General features: G+C 55.8%; 1 protein-coding gene across 2 annotated transcripts in view; it reads left to right on the top strand.

Moving 5' to 3' along the window:
• The window catches only part of TENT4A (terminal nucleotidyltransferase 4A), a 45,874-nt gene extending 33,091 nt beyond the window's left edge, over positions 1–12,783 (top strand). The window contains exons 7-13 of one of the 2 annotated variants that reach the window (XM_006735703.3): positions 1,896–2,109; positions 4,038–4,164; positions 5,116–5,216; positions 6,073–6,245; positions 6,667–6,825; positions 8,830–8,994; positions 10,520–12,783. In XM_006735703.3, the coding sequence (XP_006735766.2) occupies positions 1,896–2,109; positions 4,038–4,164; positions 5,116–5,216; positions 6,073–6,245; positions 6,667–6,825; positions 8,830–8,994; positions 10,520–10,714 (1,134 nt within the window). In that variant the 3' untranslated portion in view covers positions 10,715–12,783. The remainder of the gene's footprint in view (positions 1–1,895; positions 2,110–4,037; positions 4,165–5,115; positions 5,217–6,072; positions 6,246–6,666; positions 6,826–8,829; positions 8,995–10,519) is intronic. The other variant, XM_006735702.3, reaches the window with a different exon arrangement.
• The last annotated feature ends 11,183 nt before the right edge of the window (positions 12,784–23,966 follow it).

Below are 23,966 nucleotides of genomic sequence, written 5' to 3' on the forward strand. Positions count from 1 at the left end.
CTCTTATTTTGTTGAGTACCGTGGAACAATCCATCAATAGAAAACCTACCTATACGTGTTAAATGCTATGATACTGATACTTGTTTAACATATAAAATAGTTTTATTTAACATATAAACTTAATTATTTATTTAACATATAAAATAGTTTCTGAGTTAATGGAAACATTAATATTTTCTTGAATGAAGGATACTCTGTTCTTCACAAAATCTTTCCTGTATATTCTGGCTGTTCCTCCATGTTTATCATTAATTTTGTATTTGTGATTGGGCTTATTAGGCTTTTATATGCAAAATTTGGCCATTTTTCTCCTTAATACGGCTGATGGAAGCAGTGGTTACACCACCTTTCATTATTTTGACTTCTGTGGCACATCTTTGCCAGAGATACTTGAAGAACAGTGAAAACGGAATCCCACCCTTGTTTTCTTATGGTTTAATCCCGTTGCTTTGCCGTCCACGTTTTCCTCTGTGGTGCTGCCCTTGGAGTCATTTTCCCTAGTTTTTGGACATTATTTTGAACTAAATACAACCTGCCGCTCTTGACTTAACTGCCTCATGTTTTTCCTGATTTGAACTATTTCAGTAGCCTTGTTACCATGCCTGCTATTTGCTTTTATGGCGCCGGACACTGGGCTCAGCACCTCCTGCCCCCTTCCCCCATAGGGTCCTGGCAGCAGTCCGGTGACCCCACGGAAGGTCGCACACAGAGTGGCTGGCTGGCCACGCCCCTTGGCGCCCTCCGTCCTGCCTCAAAGCTGAGCCTGTCCTGCCCGCCTGAGGTCCGAGGGCCCAGCCTCGCACCGGCTAGCTCTCCGGTGTTTGACTTTGTGGAAGGCAGAGGTGAGACCGCTGCTCTCGTGCCTCGAGCACAGGCAGGTCCTCAGAAGCCAAGTGCTTGTGAGCCCTCGAAAGCCTCCTGAGTGTCAGGAGATGCCTCTCCTCGGGGAGTCATATGTTCTCGGTTTTCAGCCCTCTTACTTCTGTCAGGAACTGTGCTTTCCCTTGGACGTGACCGTCAGGATGCAGAACGGCGCCGTCCCTTAGAGCTTCTGCTCGGCTGGCCTGCCCGCAGGCTGCGCAGGATGGCAGGGGGGCCCCAAGCCACACATGCCGACTGAGCACTTGCCTGATGCCAGCAGACTACGTTCTTGATTAATTTGTTTCATTAATTTAAGTAGAAATAGCCACCTGTGGCTGGTGGCTGTCCTCACGGGCCGCACAGGTCTGCACCGAGCCTCTTCGATTGGGAGGGTGTCGGCAGACAGCGGCTGAGGGGGGTTCAGTAGGGGCCCATGCCCTGCTTGAAGGAAACGCGGTGCTGAACCGAGGCTGGTGCTAATCGGTGTGGCAAGCAGGGATGTAAATTTGGTGTAAATATTATGACACAACACTAATCACCTGTACACAGTTAAAATTCATCTTTCCACAGTCCTTTCTGTCACACTGTTCGGTCTGATACTGCCCTCTATGGGTTGTCTTCAGGAATAATGGGACTAAGGTTAGAATCTGTGACGTGACATTCACCACCTAGATGACTCTAAATTGTGGAGAATACGGTCTACTTATTGGTCAGTTTTTGGTAACTTGAGGTTAATCAGAGGTCTGTGTTAGTAGGAAGACCCTCTATGGATTATGAATTCCGGAGAATTAAAGTATAATAAAAAATTCAGATTAGAAGGTTTTCTTTCTTTTGAACGCTTTGTACTGACAAAGGCTATCCAGGCTCTGTTGGTGCCTCCCCCTGCCACCCGGAGCATCCTCCTGGAGTTGGTGTGTGAGCAGGTGTGACTGATGGTGTGTCCTTGGAGAGACCACGAGGTAACGGACTTTGTTGCATGCGGTCTTCTGTAGAAAATGACTTGAATCCAAATGGTGGATCTGTTGCTTTTACAGTTGCATCCAAGAATTGATGCCCGGAGAGCTGATGAAAACCTTGGAATGCTTCTTGTAGAATTTTTTGAACTCTACGGAAGAAATTTTAATTACTTGAAAACCGGTATTAGAATAAAAGAAGGAGGTGCCTATATCGCCAAAGAAGAGATCATGAAAGCCATGACCAGTGGGTACAGACCATCAATGCTGTGCATTGAGGACCCTCTGCTCCCTGGTAAGTGCCTTGCTCCTCACTGGCCACAAGCCTGGGGGCATGACTGGCGCCCGGAGTAAGGGGTGGGGGGAGTCTGCAGTCCCTGCAGCCAAGGGTGGCCCCTCTGTCCTGACAGGTAATGGGGACACCTTCAGAAGTCTGTCTTTAATGCCTTCTAATTCACTTCTTATGAAGTTGGAATGTGTTTACATTCTGTAATTTACCAGATAAATGTAGAAAGTGAAAATTAAGGAAAAAAAGTTTATTTTTTCTGATTAGGAAAGTATTTGTTACATATTCATCATAAACCATTCACTTGCAAGAAGTATGTCACATAGAAAAGCAAAGAATGCCACAACCCCCTTCTATTTTGGTGTGTATTTCTCCATTTTTTTTTCCTACACAGATATTAATATTTATTGCAAGCTTATTAATTAAGGGGATCACGTAATTCAAACAGTTTTGCGACTTGTGTTTTTAATTAAATCCTAGAACCCTTCCCTGTGTGTGTAAGGTGTGTTCCATTGTGAGGATTGCTGCATTGACCATCCGAGGTGGTGTACGGTTTCCCCGGTTTTATTCCCTTGAGCATAGTGAAGGGTGCTCGTTCCCCCTTCTGTTAGGGACGGTCTTTCTCATCTTTGCCGATCTGATAGAACATGCAACGTACATGTGCGTTGAGTTCGCATTTCTTTAATGATGAGTGAGGTGAAGCAAATTTTTATTTATCGATTCCACAAATGTTTACTGAGCACCTGCTAGGTGAGACACTGTTGTTACTGTTGGTGATAAAGTCAGTGACGGACAGGTAACAGAAAAGGTGGTGGAGGATGTCTGCTCCAGGTGCACTGCCCCGTCTTCCCGTTGTGTGCACTCACGTGCTTTGTCCATCTGTCTGCCGGGCTGTGTTCCTCGTGACTTCGTGAGATCCTGCCTCTTCTTCGTCATCATGCTGTACTTTTTTTCTCCCCAGTTTGTCCCTTTGCATCTGTATTTGGTGTTTTTTGTTACTCAGTTCCTATATATATTTTTTAATGTCCTCAGATTTAATGATTTTTTGTTGGTTTTGTTTAATGGCTGCTGGAGTGTGAAATTCACTTCTTAAAAACCCTGTGACAGGAAGCCTGCTGACTGTTCTGTTGTTGACATACGACAGGACTGATGCCATGCTTTCTCAGGACGGCTTTTCCCCGCAGCAGAGGAACATGTTTTCACATCTGTTTGTGTTCGATCAGTTAAATTGCAGGGACTTCCAGTGTCTTTGATGTCTGTTTAAATGTACTTGAAATGAAAGCTCGCATTATCACTGGATATATTATCAAACTTGAAAAAGAAAATTCCAATACTTAGAATGGCTCCTAAAACATACTGCTTACTTGCATTGTGAAGAATGAGTACATGTGAATTAAAACTCCAAACTGCTGTTACTAAAAGTTAAGTTCCTTGACTGAGGCTCACTTGGTGACTTCAGTGATGGTTTCATCTGATCTGCCACCCGCCCGGTCCTTAAAACTGGAGAGGGGAGACCGGACACGTTCTACCCTGAAGGACTTGCTTCCTGCGGGCCCCGCGGGTGCTGACTGAACTGCAGTGTGCCTGGTCCAGGTGCTGCTCGGTCAGCACGGCCGCGGTCTGAGGCTGCTGCCTCGGCTCTTTGGGGTGGGTGCCGCCTGGGGAGTCGCTGGACTTCTTCGTGAACTGTCACTGTGTCTCTGTGAATGACATCTCATGGAGGTGGACCCGGATCTGAGGCTGCAGGTCAGGCCCTGCGGCCCCTGACGGTCGTGGGACGGGCGCGGGTGATGAGCCGTGTGCTTGCACGTGCCCGCGGTGGCTCTGCTGGTGGGGTCCGGGGGTGTGTCCGCAGTGCGGGCCCGCAGCTGGAGAACCGACGTGACACGGTCACACGCGTCGGGATAAAGGGTCCTACAGCCACCTTTCTGTTTCAGGAAACGATGTTGGCCGCAGTTCGTACGGGGCCATGCAGGTGAAGCAGGTGTTTGACTACGCCTACATTGTTCTCAGCCACGCCGTGTCGCCCCTCGCGAGGTCCTACCCCAACAGAGACTCTGAAAGGTAACGCAAGTCACACGTCACTGTCCTGGGCTCACAGGCCCGGTGGCCTCTGTCCTTGGCTTCCGTGAGGTTTCTTAATGGGTACACAGGCACATTCTAGTAGAACCTGAAATAATCGATGAGGACCACGTTTGGTTCATCCGTGGCTGAGCAGTGTGAAAATTTCTTATTTGGGGATTTGACAGTTTCTTCAGGGCATTTTATTTTGGGCAAGTGATTTCTGGCCTTTTCACACTTTGGAATGTGATGCGTTCTCTTCAGGCTGTCCTCAAGATGCACAGCTGAGCTTGAAGGGAGTGTGCATGTGGGTCCACGGGCCTCCCCCCCTGCCTCTCTTCTGCAAACTCATCCCTCATTCTGCATTTCAGCACATTTTTGCAGTGTACACTTTTACTGGTAGAGAGAAATACTTACTGCGTGGTTGGGAGGTGGTGGGATTGGGGGGTGGAGGGAGGGAGTGAGGGGGCAGTGGAAGGGAAGAACAGTGCAGCACGGGGATTCTGAGGCCTGGCGCGCATGCTGATCGGCTCTCCGTGGGTTCTGTGCCTCTGCCCGCTCACGGTGCTTTCTGGCAGGGCTTTGGGCCTGTGCTGGGTGCTTAGAGTCTGGGCACCGTCTGCTTGTGCCAGACCTTCATGAGTGCTGGGCCAGGGCGGGGGGCGCTCCCCTGCTTAGGCACTGGGTTGAAACAGTCTTTTGTAGTAGCTATCTGTGGGTTCAAGGGTGTCTACATAAGTGAACTCACTTTTTCTATACTGTGATCTCAGAGCACATTTGCGCTTAAGCATCGGAAATCATAACACAGTTCGTAAAATTATTTTAGCTTTCTTCCTCTGTCTTTCACTTGGCAAAGTGATATGTTGTTAAAAATATAAAATAGCTAGTCTGCAGGGTTTGTGGCCTCCGACGTCCCTCTGCAGCACGCTCATTCCCCGTGGTGTCCCTTTGCAGTACTCTAGGAAGAATCATCAAAGTGACTCAGGAAGTGATCGACTACCGGAGGTGGATCAAGGAGAAGTGGGGCGGCAAGGCCCCCCCGGCGCCCGAGCTTGGTGAGAGCTCGTCCGGTCGCGTTACTCTTGAACTTCTGACGCCTGGAAGCAGGAGTGTCTCTTTGTCCCTCGGTGCTAATTGTTCTCACTGAGGAAACACCTCATTTTCTGTAAGAGTTTACAGTGGTGAGATTTAGGCCAGCAGGAATACAATGCATGCCACACACAGACTTTTAAAGTTTCTTCTAGTAAGTGCATTAAAAATGTGAAAAGAAACAGGTGAAGTTCCATTTATTTATTTATTTAAAAGATTTTATTTATATGAGAGAGACAGAGCGAGAGAGGGAACACAAGCAGGGGGAGTGGGAGAGGGAAGAGCGGGCTTCCCGCCGAGCAGGGAGCCCGACGCGGGGCTCGATCCCAGGACCCTGGGACCATGACCCGAGCCGAAGGCAGACGCCCAACGACTGAGCCACCCAGGCGCCCCTGAAGGTCCATTTTATAATGTACTTTATTCAACGTAGTATTCAACATTTCATCATGTAATCAGTATGAAGAGTGTCGGAGGGATTCCGGCCCCGGGCCGGTGCTGTGCCCTTGAGGCCCGGTGGGTACCAGCAGCGCACCCCGCCCCAGCGCCCCAGAGACGCGCGCTCTGTGTTTAGATTCCGTGAGATTTACAGTAGAAATCTGTTTACACATCCAGGTCGTTCCAGACATGTTTTAAGGTTGTCCAGTAACTGAAACCAGCACACTTTTAAGAATTAAGTAAATTAAGTAAAACGAGGAATGCGTTTGTGAGTCTCGTTAGCCGCATGTCAGGGCTGGGCGGCCCCCGTGGCCGGAGGCTGTGTGGTGGGGTGTGCGCATCCGTCCTCTCACCAGGTGCCTCAGCCAGGCTGTGTTGCCCCCACAGACAACAGAATTAAGATAAAGGAGCGAATAAGTTCATGTGAGGGGGATCCGCCCCCGCGCCGAGACCCGGAGTCCCCCTACAGCCAGCGCCTGACCTTGTCTCTGCCCAGCCCCCAGCTGCTCTCGTCCGGCTCGTCCGCCTCCTCCGTGTCTTCGCTTTCCGGGAGTGACATTGTGAGTGTGCCTGCCGGGGAACGTCTGTGGCGGGCTGTTTAGCCTCCGCCAGCCGGGGTTCCTCTCCCTTCCGTGTGTGTCTGTGCCGCCGCCCCAAGACGGCCCCGAGGAGTCCCCGCTCCGCCGTGAGCCTCTGCCGGCGGTCGGGGACCCCGGCCCTGCTGCTCACGGCCCAGCTGTAGCGGACCTCCTCGGAAAGCGTTTTAGACGCTTGTGTGGGGAGGAAACATTTAAGTGAGGTGTCTGTCCCCTGTGACCGGAACGTTCTTCAGTTCTGAGAGGACTTGAAGGGGGGGCGGGCGGCTTGGCAGATCGGGCCGTGCGCTCGCGCCCGTCTGGCTGGCCGCGCCGCGGGTCCTGCTTCCGTCCCCGAGAAGCGGTGCGCCTCTCCACGGCCATCCCTGTTGTCTTTTCTACATAGGATTCTGACACGCCACCCTGCACAACGCCCAACGTTTACCAGTTCAGTCTGCAGGCACCAACTCCCCTGCTGGCCAGCCTACCCACCGCCTTGCCCGTGCCGAGCGGCAAAGCTCAGTCCGCTCCTTCCAGAACGTTGGTCATGACGACTAACACTCAGGTACGCGGCGGGCTGGCGCCCTTCCCACAGCCGGGCCCCTGGGAACCACGTCTGAGCTGCCGCAGGTGCTCTAGCTCCGGCTGGTACTTGGAATTAGAAATAGGTCTTCGGAAATCTCTGGAAGGTACATTTCTATCTTGTAGGACATCCTCGTGCTTTGTGGATGGATAGAATGTAACTCCTGTCATTCTACGGAAGACCGTGTCCTCGGTCCCACCCTGTGTGATGTGTGCAGCAAGGGGACTCCTGGCCCTCAAGCTCTGAGGGGCTTTAGACAACAAGGTCCAGGTTGAGCGTCTGTCTGAAAATGACTGACACCCAGCCTGAGACTGTGGTCCAGGGCCTGCGTCAGTTGGACTCTGGTGCTTGCCAGCCCCCGGGCATGAAGGGACCACCGTCCCTGCTTCCTCTCAGAGTCTCCCCATTTACACTCTTGAGAAGTTTTAGTATAAACTTTGACTTTCTCACGTTATTTTTAGGCAGTATTTATAGAGCTTTTTCTGTTAGAATATGTCCTTTGTTGGTTGTTTTTTAGTTTAGATGAAATTAGAAACCTGAAAGATAATTTCAAAATATTCAGTTTGGTATCCATTTGACAGTCACACACAATTGAACACGAATTTGTAAAAACCCACCGCATTAATTCCCCTTTAAAGGAAGGTCCTCTCTGCAGTGCGGACTGTGATTTGAGCATAGAGAGACGTGGGCACGAGCAGACACGCGGACTCATCTGTCTGTCTGTCGTCTGGCTCTCTGCCCCGGGCCATGGGGAGGGCGGAGCGCAGCGCACCCCTGTCATGCACGGGCGGCAATGGCCAGCAGAACAGCCCCACCAGACACTTGTGGGTCCTGCGTGACGCCACGATGCTGAGGCACTTGGCCGCAGTGTCCCCCAATCCGTCATTGGTCCTAACCTCACCCAGGGGCTCAGGTCCCCCGAGAGCCAGTGTGGCCGCCACGCAGTGGTCCAGCTGATGCTGTGTGCGTGGTTCTGGCAGGAAGTCCAGAAATGTTCCAGGGACAGGTCGCAGGCTGCTGCTGGTGCCCTGGTCTCATCTGTCACTTTGCTAACAGAAGTTGAGGCTGAAGCTAAGGTCGTTCACATTTTAAGCCAAGGCTCGAGGCCCACTCTCTCATTTTATTTCTAAACTGCAAACCTGACTTCTACTGGAGCAACTCAGTAACCCCCTGTACACATCACGGGCACTCTCTCCCGGGAAGCTCACGGGCTGACGAAGTGCCCCGCTCGGGATGAAGTGGGCCCTGAGAGCTGGGGACGTGAGTCTGGCAGACCCCGGTGACACGGGGCCCCGGGGGAGCAAAGCCCCCACTGAGGAGAGGGCCTGAGTGCGCTCCAGCCCCCGGTGGGGACCTTTGGTAAAGCGTAAGGAAGGCATTGCATGTGCTCTGGAGCACCATATGGGAGACCCCAGCTCCTGTTCCATCCACTGCCTCGGAGTGGGGGACCGCAGTTAGTCTCCAGCGGGGCAGATGCATAGGATGCCTAGATGTGAGCAGTGCAGTTCTCGGAGGTCTGAGAGGGGTTCCCATCGGCACCCCTGTGATGCAGAAGTACAAGTACTAGAGGGACCAGAGGGGCAGGGGGAGTAGGGAGGGGGCCAGCCTTCCCCAGGACGCCTCTGCGGGCCGGCATCCCTCCACAGGCCATCGCTTGGACCAGCGTCGGGCCTCCCGTCCTGGATCGAAGGACAGGTGTTACTCTGAGGACTGACTTGAGTTGTTGCTTGGTCTTCAATGAGTAACGAGGTTTCATGACTTGGGTTACTGGGCATACTTTCTATTGTAGTTGCTGTTCCAGAATGTAGAATATTTCTGATGCAGAACAAATCCTGTCAGGTTATAGTAAAACACAAGCTATGTGAATGAGCCTATTTGCAAATGGCTGTTCCAAAGCAGCGCCCTCCCTTCTCGGGCTCAGCACTAGAACCGGGGACCTCTGTCAGCCTGGTGCCTCATGGAAGTCTCTGGTCGGTGTGTTCCTAGACCAGGTTTACGATACCTCCACCGACCCTGGGGGTGGCCCCCGTCCCGTGCAGACAAGTTGGCGTTGAAGGAGCTCCGGCGTTGAAAGCTGTTCACCACATGTCTTCCGCGGCCGATCCGTCCGCATCTCCCAACCCGCTCTCGAGCCCTCACCTGTATCACAAGGTAGGCCTCCCGCCTGGCCTGGGCCCGGGGCCCAGAGCCCAGGGCTTCCTGCTCTGTCCGCCAGAGACAGGGTTCCACAGCGATGTGGCTTAAAAGGGAACTTGCTTTCTCATCATTCAGCTTCATGTTTGCTTTTCTTTGTGGTGACTGAAACTTTGTTATTTTCCCGTATAATACAGTTTAAGCATCTGTCTTCATTCTTCCATTGAACTTGTTAGCATAAAACGGAAGTTGGAAATAAGGTTCAAAGTGAAGCACATTTTGTTTCCCATTTATCTGTTGAATTAATTTATATGCCACATACTTTGGCTTTCAAGAAGCAGATGATACCATTAGGAACAGTGCCGGTGTGACCTGGGGCACGGGGGGCCTGCATGGGGTTTGCTTTCTTGGTTCCAGTGGGGTCCCTGTGAATGCGCTGGTTGGTGCCCCTGTGGCTTCTCTTAAGTCCAGATTCTGTACACGAGAAACTGTTCTGTGGTAGGAAAGCAGGTCGGTATTCATTCCCTGTGCCCTTGAAGGGCCGGAATGTTTCTGAGGGCTGTGACGGACGTCTGCCTGTGGGGTCAGGGTGCAGTGTCCGAAGGCGGGTGTTTTCCCTTGGGCTCCGGCGATATTGGGGACCCTCCCCTCGATGACTCCAGTCAGCTCCTCTGTTGCTTATCTGATCATATTTTGCCAGTAAATTTTCAGTGCTTCAGGGTTGGCTCTCTGAAGCCGCGTAATTAAGGCCGGATTGTTACATTTATTTGGAGCTACGTAATAGAGCGTTCCTCCTTGGAGTCGCCCCTCCGGGCACGATGGGGTCTTCCGTGCACCCGCGGCGTCTCACGCTGGCCTGCCGGAAATACTCACGGGGGAGTGATGACTTCTCGAACGGGAAAGCACCTTCGTTAATCGCACTTCGGCTTTCCCTCTCCGTCCCCCTGCGCTGCTTGTTTGCTCTGCACCCTTCCTGAAAGCGGCTGTGTTTTCTGCTAGCCTGCCTCGCGTGGGGCTGTGGGCACAGGAGCCCCGGCGCGTACAGCAGCCTCCCTGGCCCCCGGGAGGGAGCTCGAGCGCCAGCCTGCTGGGCCATGGAGCTCCTGCGTGCGTTTGCAGAACGTCACAGCTGCGGTGCGGGAAAGACAACCAGGGCCCCTCTTTGTTCTGTGGACGCACAGACCAGTTAGAAGCGTGACGCTCATGTCTCCGGACGTGCGTGTGCGTGTGCGTGCGCGCTCTGATCCGGGGCGGGGTCCCGTCTGTCTCCCGGGTGCATGTCTCCGGACGTGCGTGTGCGTGCGCGCTCTGATCCGGGGCGGGGTCCCGTCTGTCTCCCGGGTGCAGTGGTCACTGTGACACGGAAGCATGGCTCTCGCTCCTGCCTGCTCGCGGCCACGTGGACGCTGCATGTGGCAGTGTGTGCTTCCACTGTCCTCGGGCCCGGTCTCCGGGGGGCGCGTGCTGCCCCCGACCGGCCCCACAGCAGCGGTGTCTGGGTCCCCGGGGCAGCCTCCCACGTTGCACCCCTCTGTCTCTCCAGCAGCACAGCGGCGTGAAGCTGTCCCTGAAAGGCTCGCACAGCCACGGCCAGCCTGGCACGTACAGCTCTGTGGGCAGTGGAGGCGTGCGGCCCCCCGTGGGCAACCGGGGGCACCACCAGTACAACCGCACCGGCTGGAGGAGGAAAAAGCACACGCACACGCGGGACAGCCTGCCCGTCAGCCTGAGCAGATAATGGCCCCGATGGCGCCGCCGGCCCCCCTGCTCCTGCACAGACTCGGCCGGGCGGCCTCGGCGCCCAGCCCGGAGCGGAGACCAGCACCCAGCACGTCGGCCCGGGCCCCGCGGACTGCCCGCCGCTGATCACTCTGCATGTTCCTTGTGTGGTGGTCGCGCCCGTCTTCAAGAACAGCTCCTTGTGCTCATCTGTGAAGCCTTAGGAGGCGTGGACGCTGTGTCTGCCTTCCTGGGCTTCTTCCCTCCAGTGCCGGACGGAGCAGGTCTGGACCGGGGACTGCGGGTTCGGACAGGGCGCCGGCCGCGGCGCTTCTCGGCGGCCGGTCTGGGTCCTTTGCGGTCGGGGTGTGTTCGTGGCTCGCCCGCCAGGGCAGCAGAGACCAGCCCCCGTTCTCGTTCCTTCCCCAGCGGGTGGGCTTGGGAGGTCGCCATTGTGTCACTGCCCTCACCTTTTGTTTCGGATTTCAGAACTGTTTTTCTATGTAAATACTGAAAACTTATGATTTGTGCAATAACTCAGATATTTTTATTTAATTCATATTTTCACATAAGTTATATTTAAGGGAGGAGGTTTTTTAAACAAGCGTAGGTCCTTTCCCGAGTCGCATTTTCTAAGTTGGGTTCATCGTGCTGGCTGGTTGTCTGAGGAACACCGCTACCAACACCGGAGTGAGGGGCTCGGGGTTTCCTTTTGTGTTTTTCTTTGGGTCAGACACGAGGCCTCTCCGTCCGTCCGTGGCGGGGGAGCCAAGTTCCCTGCAGGGGCTCGGCTCCCGAGCCTTCCGACCAGCTGCCCGCCGGCCCTGCCGTCCGGCCTGTCTGTTGTCTCGCTCTGACCGCAGAGCTTTAAGGTTTTGGTTTTCGGTTCTTTTAAAGTAGACAACAAATCCAGCATTTAAAGTGCCAGAAGTAAAACTTTCTAAGGGGAGAAAGGGTTGTCACGTTGTAAAATCTTAAAAAAAAAAAAAAAAAAAGTGAACTCTCAAGTGCTTCAGTCCGTTTTAGTCACACAGCCTGTCAGGAGGGGTCCGGTGAATATCAGCACGGACAAGGGCACCCAGTTTTAGGAATGTGGAGAAAGGAATTATGTTGATTCCGTGGAGGAATCTGTATAGCGGTATGCATTCGTTCTGTTAAGAGCAAATCTACAAGAAGTCCTTGAGCTGCTCAGTGCACCGTGGGGAGTTTCGTGGCGCATCGCGGGAGAGCCCGGCGCGGGGTGGGGCCGGAGCAGCGGGTGCCCCACTCGAGAAGCATCCAGGTATACTATGCAAGTGCTGTCCGCCATGGCCACCTCTGTCCTACACCCATCCTGCCCGTCCCTGAGTTTTCGGAGCGCCACAGTTGTCCTGGTGTTAGTTGCATCTCATAGGTCATCTGACCTCCCGTTTTTAAAATGGGGGGTTCTGGCCCTGCTGAACACTACAGGTAGGTTGGTCTTTGAAGTCCACTAGTGGAGAAGGTCCAGTCGAGAGACTTATCTACCATGACACCTGATGAAAGTGCAGAGCGGGGAGCTCTGGAGTGCGGCCTGGGGGCGGCGTCCCGGCCGGCAGTCCTCTGCCCCCGGGACCTGCCCCCCCCGCCCCCCCAGCACCGTCGCGGCTGCCGGCCACGGCTTCTCCGGGGGGCCTTCCAGAAGAGAGTAGCACATGTTGTCTGCAGTTCTTGATGATCGAAAGTTATCAAAAATATTTAAAGATATTTAAATTGTGAATCTATTGATAAAGAAATATTTATAAAAACTGATAAGTAGGCCTGTACTAATCTCCACACATTAGCAATATTGACTGTCACCCTACATCTAGGAACCACTGCGGGGCAAGGGTCCCGCGGGGGTGCATTTTAAAGCTCGATTCACAGACACAGGCGCCATGCTCCATCCCCGTCATGGTGAACCGAATGAATTGGCCTGGCTACCACGGTGGTCACGCACTACAGGTTGAACAAAACGATATCATGTTTCGATTTTTTTGTGTGTGTGGACAACAATGTGGAAGCTAAAATTGACATATTTTTATGTAAAGTTTTTCTATTCTTTGATTTTTAATAAACTTTGGAAACCAGTTGGTGTTTGTGTTGGAGTGTGTGCTTTCCTTTCCGGAGAAGGGTGGCTTCTGCCATTTCGTGTTCTTAAACTTTCTAAGGAGAGCAGTGAGGAATCGGGTTCTCATTGGTTCGGGAACTTCAGAATGCAGGCGAGGTTCCGCTGCTGTGTACAGAAGACCTGCAGCTGAAGCACAGTGTTTGCCCGCGTTCTGGGCCCGGGGGGGGTTCCTCACCCCGCTGACTAGCCCCGCGCCGCATCCCACAAGCCAGGTGTGTGACCCTTGGCACCAATGACGCTTTCTGGGGAAACTGTTCCTTCTACATCTCGGTCGAAGTGGATCACTTTTTTTTTTTTTTTAATTGGGGAGCACAAACGGTGAGGGGCAGAGGGAGAGGCCGGCTCCCCGCTAAGCAGGGAGCCTGTCACCGGGCTCCCTCCCAGGATCCTGACCCTAAGAAGAACACATCCTAAACAGCTACGCAATCAAAATGTAACTTAAAATGTAACCTGTCAGAATTTATAAGGAGGTATCAAAAAGCCCCGTAGTGCCGCGAGTGACCGACAGAACGGTGTGTCTTGGCCTGCGGGGGGCGGGGGGGTGTGCGCTAGAACGCTCCCCCCCGCAGCCCAGCATAGCCCTCATTCATCCGCTCCTTCCACAAGGGTTTCCGGAGGGCTGCAAGCAGGTGCTGTCCCGAGGACACAACAAGGCCCTCTGCACACAGCGCCTACGATCCCACAAGGCTGCAGAGGACCCCAGAAAGCAACTCCTGCAAGCCCGGTGTCAGTGCTGTGAGCAGTGGCTTGAGGCGGAGTGACAGGTGTGTCTGTGGCCAGGACCACTGCAAAGGCCGTGGGCTGGCACGCTGGTGGCCCGGCGGCCGGGAGCAGGTGCAGAAGCAGAGACTGGAGGGAGGGGAGCCGTGACAGGAAGCCGCAGGGTTTCTACATCCCTGTGGCCACTCATTGGAGAACGGGCCGGAGTCGGGTGCTGAGGTGGCCCAGGCGAGCGATGACCGCCGCGGGAGGGCCCCGGGTAGGTGGGCTGGGGCCGGCCAGGCCACGCTGATGGAGGGGGGCCGCGGGGAGGGCAGTGGCCCTGGCCTCCCTGTGGGTTGCTGCCCACAGCTCTCAGGATGGCACGGTCCGCAGGAGCCCCAGGGAGGGGGAGACCCCCCACCCCCCCCGGCTCAGGGCAGGTGAGAGGACGCTGTGTTCCCTGGGCCTCCCTGGGCCGTGGGGAGGTGCCCACGGCTGCTCACAGCTCACACCGTCCGTGCTACTCAGCTTCGGGTTGATAACCTGCAGGTCACCACAGTGATCCCCAGAAGGGGATCCCTGAAGTCCTAGGATCCCGAATTCGCTCCCATGTGGCCGGGTCTCTGTGACTTTCTCTTCAAGTTGTGCAGGGTCGTGCCCCATCTCTATCTGTGTTCGAGGTACCTGGGGTTCCCGTGCACGGCGTGTGGGGCCTGGGCTCCCAGCAGCAGGTGCGCGTGGGAGGCGGGGTCATCCGCGGTGCAGACATGCCCGCTCACCTGCACGCATTTTTGTGTCAGTCACCCTGTGATGATCTAACTGAGGTTTTGACACGGGTGTGTAGTTTATCCTCAGCTTTTCTAACTTGTGAAGTCCCTGCCAGTCCTTAGCTAACTTAGATGACCAGGGGAAGCTGATAGAGGAAGGGAAGTGGCCACCGAGAAACACAGCGGCCCCGAGCATCCCACACTCGGGGCTAATTCTTACTAAGAATGGCTGGAAAACAGGTCTCGCTGTGGTGTTTCCACGGCTCCCCGGGGGTGGGGCAGTTCCTGGGTGATCCGTCACGGGGGCCCTTGGACAGAGCTGGTGGTGCCGACGCCCCGTAGTCTCCCGGCATAACTGAGTCCTGGCGCAGGGCAGGCCCATGACTTCGAGGCCCTGGCGTGAAGTGAATTCCAGGCAAGGTCAGTAAACCCGCCTTGGATTCTCCAGACGCTGCGTTCTCTGTCCATGACCTCTGACCCTGGACGTTCAAAGCACTGACAGTGTTAAAGGTCATACAGAGGTGCTGTGGGTCACTTACGGGTTTGGGAGCAAGTGTGTGACTTGAGGCAGATTTGAGGCCTTCCTGCTGGTGTTTCCTGAAGTCCTGGGTGTCTTCGTGGTGGTGATGGCTGTGGACAGCCGTGGCCTAAGCCAAGCCCACGCAGCAGGCGAGTCCCCTGCCCCAACGGAAGCATGAGGGGACTGTAAAGGCGGCGGGGCTCTGGAGCGCCGCAGGGCCGCTCTGCCCTGGGGTGAGCGTGTCTCGGGGCCCAGTGTGCGGCACCCCCGCCCCCACCTGGGACCAGAGTGATGGCGCATCCTAACTGCGGGGCCACCCTGGTTCTCCAGTGGTCTGGGAGCCGCTGCTCAGTTTGGGCGGGAAACCTCCACCTTCCATTGCTGTTGAGTCCCGCGAGCTTCCCAGCTGTGGCCTGGTCCGTGGCTCCCTGGAACTCGGAAATTCTCCCGCGGCCACCACGGGGAGCGGAGAGCCGCCTGGCTTGGCGGTTTAAGGGGTTAGGATAAAACCTCTTGGCTCACAAACTGTGGAGCTTTGCTGCTGGCCTTGGCTTTCACGGTCAGTGTTCATGGTTACGATACTGCTCCTCGGAAAGGCGGGTTCTGGAAAAGCATGCTGGGACTGCTTCAAACACACTCTCTAGTCCCAACCAGGAGTTGGTTTAGCTCCCTCTGGACTTGGCCTGCTTCGGCCCCTGGGCTTCGTGCAAGAGAGAGTCCTCGTGGTCAGACCCCTCAGCCTGCTGTTTCGGTTGCATTCTCCTGGCCAGACCCCACCCCTGCATCCACGGCCCTGCATGCAGGGTGACGGTGTGAGCGCTCAGTGGGCCTGCCCAGCTGCAGCACTGGGCCGGGACCATTCCACAGGGCCTGAGCTGATGACCTCAGGGCCTGGGCCGACCATGAGCACTGTACACACCACCACCACCACCAGGGCGCAGGGACCCTTCCCAGCCCCAGAGGAATAAACTGAGGCACAGAGAGGGTAAGCATCCTCTGCGGCTGTTGGAGAGAGACTCAGATGGGCAGGGTCCACAGTGCTTGGCCCTTTGAGAAGCACCTTGCGTGGTCAAAGTATGATGAACGGTGCTGAAGTCTGCCTTGAATCTGTAGAACAAAGAGAACAAAATTCATGTCCTGAATTTTCAGCTCATTGCAAAGTTTCTGAAGGCCCCAGGGATAGGTCTGGTGCAGGGAAGGGGGTCCTGCCTGAGTTTGGTCTCCACCTCTGTGTGTCCCATGTCCTTTGGAGCACAGAGTGAATGCTGGCCATCCTTGGGGGTAACCCCATCGTCCTTGATTTTCTGTCCTCCCTTCTGGGGGCCGGCCCCCTCATCCGTGTCCTGTGGGTCCCTCCTCCCTCAGAACAGTCCGGAAGGATTGTTTTTCTCTCTTCTAGTGTTGGGTCCTGGAATCACCATTGGTCAATAATTAGTCATGTCTTCCTTTTGACATCCACTAACATCATGGTCAGAAAGTAAGTTTATCGTCTTTCCCGCGTAGATGGTGAGCCTTCTGGAGTGTGTGCCCGCGCACGACCACTCTGCGTGTGCAAGCACCCCGTGCAGGGTCAGCGCCGGGCCGCACACCCCGAACTTGCCTGACACGCTCACGGCATACGGGTACGTGATCATGCTTCCCTTGCTTCTGTCACTGCGTGCCAAAAAAGTCTGGGACAAATAAACAGCAAAACTTCAGTGAGTGAAAGCCTTTTTTCATGTTAAGAAGAGAAGCAGCAACTAGGTTTAAGACTCAAGGTGTCTTTTTTTTTCTGTAGGAAAATTGGAATCTGGATATGTATGAGAATTTTTTAAATGTCACAGCTCCTTGTGGGCTGTGACTGGAGGGTTTGTGTGGGGCTGTGATAGCGAGCCTGGGGCTATCAGCCAGGGAAGGAGGAAGCCTCAGGGAGGCCAGTCCTCGCCCACATTTTGTTTTGTTGTCTGGCTCCTGGATGGAGTGTGTCTGCGGACGAATCCATCTCCCACCTCCCTTCCTGCTGCTGACCGCTCGGCGCGGGGGTGTCCGTGGGCATCGAGGTCCACCCCGCCCCCTCGGAGTGGGGTCCGAAGGAGGGCTCCCTCCCCACGGAGCCCTGGGCCCTTCCAGAAGTTCTGGCTGCTGGGAGCTGCTCACCGCTGGGAAGAGAGGGGGCGCTCCTGCCTCACTAGCTGGTTTCCTCAGCCCTGTGCGCCTCCAAGCGGGTCCCTTGTCCCCAGCAGCCCCTCGCAGAGCTCGCACACCTGCATGTCACCCCCGGGCTGGAGAGGGTCCCCTGAGGGTGGCTGGTCTCCCAGGTAGGCTGTGAATTAAGTTAATATTTGAACTGGAAACCTTGGGCTCTGGTTAAAAGGAAGGACAGAGAAATAAGGCTGCCAATTTTTTTTCTACCTGGAAAAGGAACGATCCGTAGCATCTGAACAGTGGCATCATGGCTGAAGCTGGAGACCTCGGATGGGGGAGGGGCGGGGGCTGGGGCCACGTTTGCCACCTGGGGGTGGGGGTGCTGTGGGTTCTGGGGGCGCCGCTGCAAAGGGCTGAAATGGGACTCCGACTCTCTGCAGAAGCTGGGTGTGTTTGGGCCCCAGCGGGGGATGAGGGGCCCCTCTGGTCATCCTGGTCTGCAGCGTGCTGGGAGGGGGCCTCAGCACCTGACCCCCAAGCTGCCACTTTCCTGAGGGACACTGGCCTGTTGGAGGCTGGGAACCAGAGCAGGAGCTGCTTGCAGGGCTGAGGATGCACCTGTCCCATCTCCCTCCCTCAGGAGCCCTGTGAGCCCACAAGGCCAGCGAGTGACCGAGTGACCGCTGTCTCAGCCCCTCCGCCCAGGACCGGGGCACTGGGCGAGCGAGCCCACCTGTGAACTTCTCCACAAAAGCGCTTTGCAAAGTCCAGCTGCCCTGCACAGCCTTTCCTGCCTGGGCTTCTTGATCACAACTGCCCCCCTCCGCCGCCGGCTCTCTGTCTGGCTGACTTGGCACCGAGCCACCGGGCAGGCCTCATGGCAGAGGCTCAGGGTCGCTGCAGAAGAGCAGCGGGCCTCAGGGAAAGCTGGGCAGGGAGAACAGCGCCCAGTCCTGCGAGCAGAGGAGGGAGCACACCCCACGGCAGGGACCCGCGGCTTCCCACGGGGAGGCCGCTTGAGTCCTGGGGGGATGGGCCTCTGCGGGGGCAGGGGGGCGGGGAGCAGTGCCCCTGGAGCTGCCACCACCTTGGGGACAGGAAGGGCCACTCACCTCCGAGCCTGTCACCCCCATGAGGACAGCGGTTTTGCTGAGCAGTCACGAGGCACTGAGAAGCTATGTGCTGACGAATAAATACGACTTCTTTGGTCGGGGGAAGAACTGGACACTTGCTTCAGAGTCTCTCTGCCGTTCCCTGGGCACCAGCCACCTCCGTCTGCCTGCTTAGGTCCCGGAGAGCGTGCGCCACAGAGCTGGGTGAGCTGCCTCTGGCTCCCACAGGCTGAGCCTCCATGGCGTCCCTGCCCTTTCCGACCTGCCCTCCCCTCATCAGGTGGCAGGTGACAGGCCAGGACTCCATGGGGATGGAACGCCACACACAGCTCAGCTCCCCCCTTCCCCGGGGGACGTGACCCGAAGTCCCCCAGGGATCCTGTAACTCCTGCTCTTCTTCAGAAACCCAGCTTGTCCCCAGAATCCAGTTTTTTTTGTGTTTCTGACAATTTGAACCCAGTGGTCGTGAAAGCTATTTCAATTCAGGAATGTCCAGCTTTCCCTTGCTTCTGGTGATAGAATCCAAGTCACACATCACACAGGGTTCCTGGTGTCTCCCCGCACCCCTGCCAACCTCGTTCGCCCCTCCCCCACGTCAGGACAAAGGTGGAGGGAACACCCAGCTCCCCCTGACCTCCCCCTGCTCCCTCCGGGGGTGGGGCTGCATAGCAGTTGGGAGGGTGACCCAGGAGGGCAGGCATGAGGAAGTTCTGTTTGGACAGGAGAGTGGGCTTTCCGGAATATGGAGAATTAGGGAATCAGTGACAAGATTTCAGTAGGGGACACCAAGATCTAAGACCTTGGACCCAGAAAGCGTTTGGGGGGAGTGAGCGTGGCCTGACCCCTTGCCTCAGCCAGGAAGGCCTCCCCCCCACTGCCTTAAGTGCCTCCCTGAGTGATCAAGGGTGCTGGGGGCACTTGGATGTTCAGCTCACAGGGGCTCACGAGAATTTGAACATGTCATCATCAAAACATCTTGATCTGGGATCACACACCCACATAAAAAATTGACGTTCACAGAAGTTAGCTCAAACTTCTTCCTTTTTTTTTTTAAGTTTCGTTTATTTTAGAGAGACAGTGTACATGAGTAGGGGGAGGGTGGGCAGGGGGGGAGAGGCAGAGGGAGAATGCCAAGCAGACTCCACACTGAGTGCAGAGCAGGATGTGCGGTTCAATCTCATGACCCTGAAATCGTGACCCTGAGATCATGACCTGAGCTGAAACCAAGAGTCAGGCATTCAACCGACTCCACTCCCCAGGCGCCCCAGCTCAAACTTCTTGTTACAACATGGCATAAGATTATACTTGGAAATTTTACACAAATTCAACTTGTAACATCTCCATATGTTGTATTTCATTATAAAATTGTAATATACGAAACGGGATTTTTAACCGAGCTTTAACCATTTTTAACCAAATTCCTTCCAGTTTACCCCAATGTACTATAAAAATGCATTAAAATATTTTCTGGGGACTCAGAATCCACTCTGTCACAAAGACTGGCCATCCAGCCCTGGGGGACAGTGGGCTTTGTGGCCACAGCATCATCACTGTTCATTATGCTGCCCTTATATTTATTTTGCTCTTATTATAAAAATCTACAACTGATTTGTCATAAAAAACTAGAGAAATTGTAAAATTTATGGGGCAAATTTCCTTTTTACTCCTCGTGCTCTTGCTGTTCAAGTCCCTCAATACGGGGCCTGTGGGCTCGGATGCAGAGACCTTGGTGGGGAAGGGCTTCCCTTCCACTGAAAGAAGGGATCTTGTGAGATTCTGTCAGGTTAGGAGTCCAGTTGTGGACTCATGTCCACAGAAGGTTAAATACAGTAAGCTCCAGGCCTGGAATCTTATCTGGGTCACTGGATCCCAGAGGCTGGGTTCAGGTGTCTGCAGAGAGAATCTGCCCGGCAGGATCTCCCAGCAGGATCAGCAGTGACTGGGCGTTCAGAACCACAGTCTTGGTGGGCAGGGAAGTGTTGACTCAGCAGGCCTGGCTTGTCCAAACCCTGCACCCTGCACACTACAAAGAAAGGCGTGGTCCTTAACCATCCCTGGAGATCTCCTCTGAGCCCTTGGAATGTCCTGCCTGATGAGCGTATCTTTGTTCAGCTGGGGCTTTGGACCATGACGATGGCATCCCTTGGCTTAGAGACACATCCCCTTGTCTGTCTTCATCTTCACATGGCCTTCTCCCTGTGTGCATGAGTCTGTGTCCACATTTCCCCTTCTTAAGGACCCCTGTCAGATTAGGGGCCTCCCCTGCCCCAGCATGACCGCGTATTAGCTAACTACATCTGCGACAGCGCTATTTCCAAAGAAGGCCACAGTCCGAGGTCCGGGGGGTCAGATCTCCAACAGAAGAATTTTGAAGGGACACAGTTCAGGCCCTAGCAGATGCCCATGTCCTAATCCCCCAAACCTGCGATGTGACCATGCCAAGGGGATTTTGCAGAGGTGAGTAAATTAAGGATCTTAAAATGGGGAGATCATCTTGGACTATCTGGGGGAGCCCTCAGGATGATCACAGGTAGCTCCTGGGAGGCAGGCAGAGGGAGGTTGGACCACAGAGAGAGGGCCATGTTAGAAGCAGAGACTGGAGCGGCGTGGGCCCCACAGCGGGCAGAGGCCAGGCGCAGATCCTCCCCCCAAGGGCCTCCAGAGGGAGCTGGTCCTACCTCCGCGTTAGTCTGCAGCACTTTCAGCCCGACGCCCGGCCCTCCAAACCCTACGGGAATAAACCTGCGTTGTTTGAAGCCATAGGTCTGGGGGCAACTGAGACGGCAGGGGGAGCAAGCTGCCGGGCACCGCTCCCCCTTCCCGAGGCCTGAGGCAGGTGCCTGGAGCCGCACTCCTGCCCCGAGACTGGGGTTCTCATGGGATTGGGACACAGGAGGACGCGAGGGCTGACGGAAGCAGCGATAGAAGTGCTGCCCTGAGCTTCCTTCAGTCGGGGCCACGTTGCTCCGCGTCCTGCAGGGCAATTAGGCCAGAGCCCGTGGGAAGGCTTTCTTTCTACCTCACAGAAACCACGACTTGTCAGCATTCGAGAGTTAGCATTTAGCTGGCCCGGCCTGCCCAGCAGGCAAACGAGGTCAGGCCGGCGTGTGCCCGACAGGAGGGCCAGGCCTCCCCTGGCTCTGAGCCGACCGAAAGGACCCTCGGCCCCGCTCCCGCCTCGCGTCCAGGCCTCCCGCGGTTTCCTCCCACGCTTAGATGTCTCACGTCACCACGTGAGGCATTTGCAACCTTGGGTGCTCGGGGGCTGATCCCAGAGGGGCTCAGAAAGCAGCGTGCCTCTCGTAGCCACTTGGACGTCTCTGGAGAGGGTCCTGGTACCCGACTTGGCCTCCGCAGAGAGCACAGGAATCACCTGCGTGTCTAGAATGGCTCTTCAAGCCAAGGTCTTAGAGACGCTTTTGGGGGGGTGGCAGCGAGTGTGCTAGGGCTTGGTGATGCCGGCATTTCTCAGTGCGCACCCCGAGGAACAGGCCTCAGCATACGTTCCCCGCCACGCCCCTCCGACCTCACGGTGGGGGACCCAGCCCATCTCACTCATCTGAGCACAGCCTCCCATGCGGGGCTGCAAGCCCACAGACGCGTCCTCACAGCCAACCACTCCGCTAGGTGGGCGGCTAATCCTGGATGCTAATCCTGGGTTTGGTGGGGTGTGGGGTGGGGGTTCACAAGCCCATCCCGTCCAGTGGTCTGCTGAGAGGGCCCCAGGCTGCAGCCATGTAGTCATCCTGACGGTAAGATCGATTCCAGCAAAGGATTCAAAGCAACACCAGCAAAGGGAAGAGGTTCGAGGCGGGAAGTCCTGGGGAGACCAGACGGGAGCTGCCGAGAGCCCTCTCCGCTGGACTCACACAGGATGGGCTTAGTTCCTTCGCAAGAAGCTGAGGCAGCACGTGTGAGATGCCGTCTACCAGGGAAGTCCTTAGAGCTTCAGTGCCCGGGGTTTCCTCGGAGATCTGGCCAGGTCGGCACCTTCTGCTCAGCAGGGACCAAAATTCCAGAGCCCCGGAAGGAAGAAGTTGCCAGTATTAACCACACAGTTCATTTAGCTTGAGCACAGCAGGTCCCTCTGATCAGTCAGGGAATGGGGGGAGCCCCACAGCCCACGACTCAGGGAGAAGCGAGCGCTGGGCCTCACCCCTTGACAAGGAGGGCACTTTATCTGCAGGAGCAGAGTGGCGAGGCGAGCATCTTGAGGCCCTTCTGATGTCAGCAGGTGTCGAGGTAGCATTTAATGTTGAATCTGAATTTAAGGCCTCAGCCCAGCACACAGCGGATGCTCAGCAAATGTTGGTCGAGGGAGGGAAGGAATGTATGGTGTGGCTTCCCGAACACTCCCTGGGGACCGCTCCTCTACCCCTAGCAGCTTGGCGGGAATCCCACAGCCCCACAAAGCCCAGCTCTGGCCTAGCCTTGGCTGGATGGGGAATCTCAGACCACACTCGACTCACTGGCCCCATTGACCTGATAGGGGAGCCATGGGGGCAGGACTTTTAATCCTTTTACTTTGCTTTTTTGCTGTGTTCCTGGACTCCTAAGTGGTGCCTGATGCACGGATGCTCAGTAAGTATTCTGCTTGTTGGGAAGGCCCAACCCCTAAACCAACCTCTGTGATTAGGGGAGAGTATGGCCCAGCTGGCTCAGGCCAGCCCCCCGCACCCCCAGCCCCAGAGGCCGGGCGAGCAGGGAGAGTCCCCTTGAGCACCAGAGATTCCCATGGAGAGGGGTGGGGGCTGCTCCTGGGAAAAATCTGCCCTCTGCAAGCACATCTGTACTCCCTCTGCGGTCCTCACACTCTGGGCTGATTCCTGCCCTGCCCCTTCATCTCTGTCCCAGAAGGAGGGAACCAAGGGTCCTGGGAGCAGGTGATGAGGGAATGATGGAGGAGGTTGGCATCGACAGGAGGGCCGGGCTGTCATCACCTCTGCAAGCAGGCGACTCGAAGTCCCATCTTCCTTGGTCCTTGGACAAATGCCATGCCTGGGGTCCATCCTTGCTGGAGCAGGTGCTGCTTCTGTCCTGTGAGCTCCAAGGCGGGGCCAGACCCAGCCTCCCCATCTGCCCTTCTGCTTCTCTGCGGCCCCACTTGATGGACTTTGACCCCAGAAGGCTTCTCCGGCCCCTTGGGGGACTGCCCTGTTCTGCTAGGGTGACACTGACCCCCGCTGGGGCAGGGCCCCAGTGTGCCTGCCCCAAGAGCCTCGAACACCTGGGAGTTTGATGGGCTTCCCGGGCCACTTTGGGCTGTGCGGGTGGTTCGTGCACGAGGAGCCTGGCTTAGCAGCATCCTGGGCTGAGCGGTACCTGCCTGGAGGAAGGAGTACCTCCTCCTAATTCTCATGACGGCCCCGTGGCCTAGCTGGGCGGGGGCAGCGAGTGGGGAGCCAGGCACGGCTGCGGTGGGGTGTACCTCGGCGGCACTGGAGGTGAGCCCGGCCCGGTCCCCTGCTCTTCCTCCACCCTGGCTGCAGCTACAGTGTGAAGGCCTCCAGGAACGGGATGGGGTCCTTGGGGCTGCCGGGGCCCTTAGAGCTTTTCCTCAGCACTTGCCAGCCCAGGGGAGGCAGGCCCACAGTTCTTGATGCTGCCAAGGGTGGTGACAGGGGGCCCCCAAAGAGATGAGAAGGTCAAGCATGGCGTTTTGTTGCGGCCAAGAGAATTGGTGAGGGGCCTGGCGCGTCCGGACGCTGGTCCGGGCGGGGCTGTGGGAGAGCTCCTGTCCACTCCACCCCGAGGTCCGTGGTCTTTCTCTGTGACCGACGGGAGCTCTTCTTGTCCATCTGGAAGCTCTACCGAACCTCCAAGACCCACCCAACGCCACATTCTCTGTGCAGCCCCCCAGCTCCCAGCCTCACTCTCGAAGGCAGGATCAGTGACTCTTAGAAGAAACGCACGCTTGT

Source organism: Leptonychotes weddellii, chromosome 7 (genome assembly GCF_054177405.1).
Source record: "Leptonychotes weddellii isolate Sample4059 chromosome 7, ASM5417740v2, whole genome shotgun sequence".
NCBI classification, from domain to species: domain Eukaryota; kingdom Metazoa; phylum Chordata; class Mammalia; order Carnivora; family Phocidae; genus Leptonychotes; species Leptonychotes weddellii.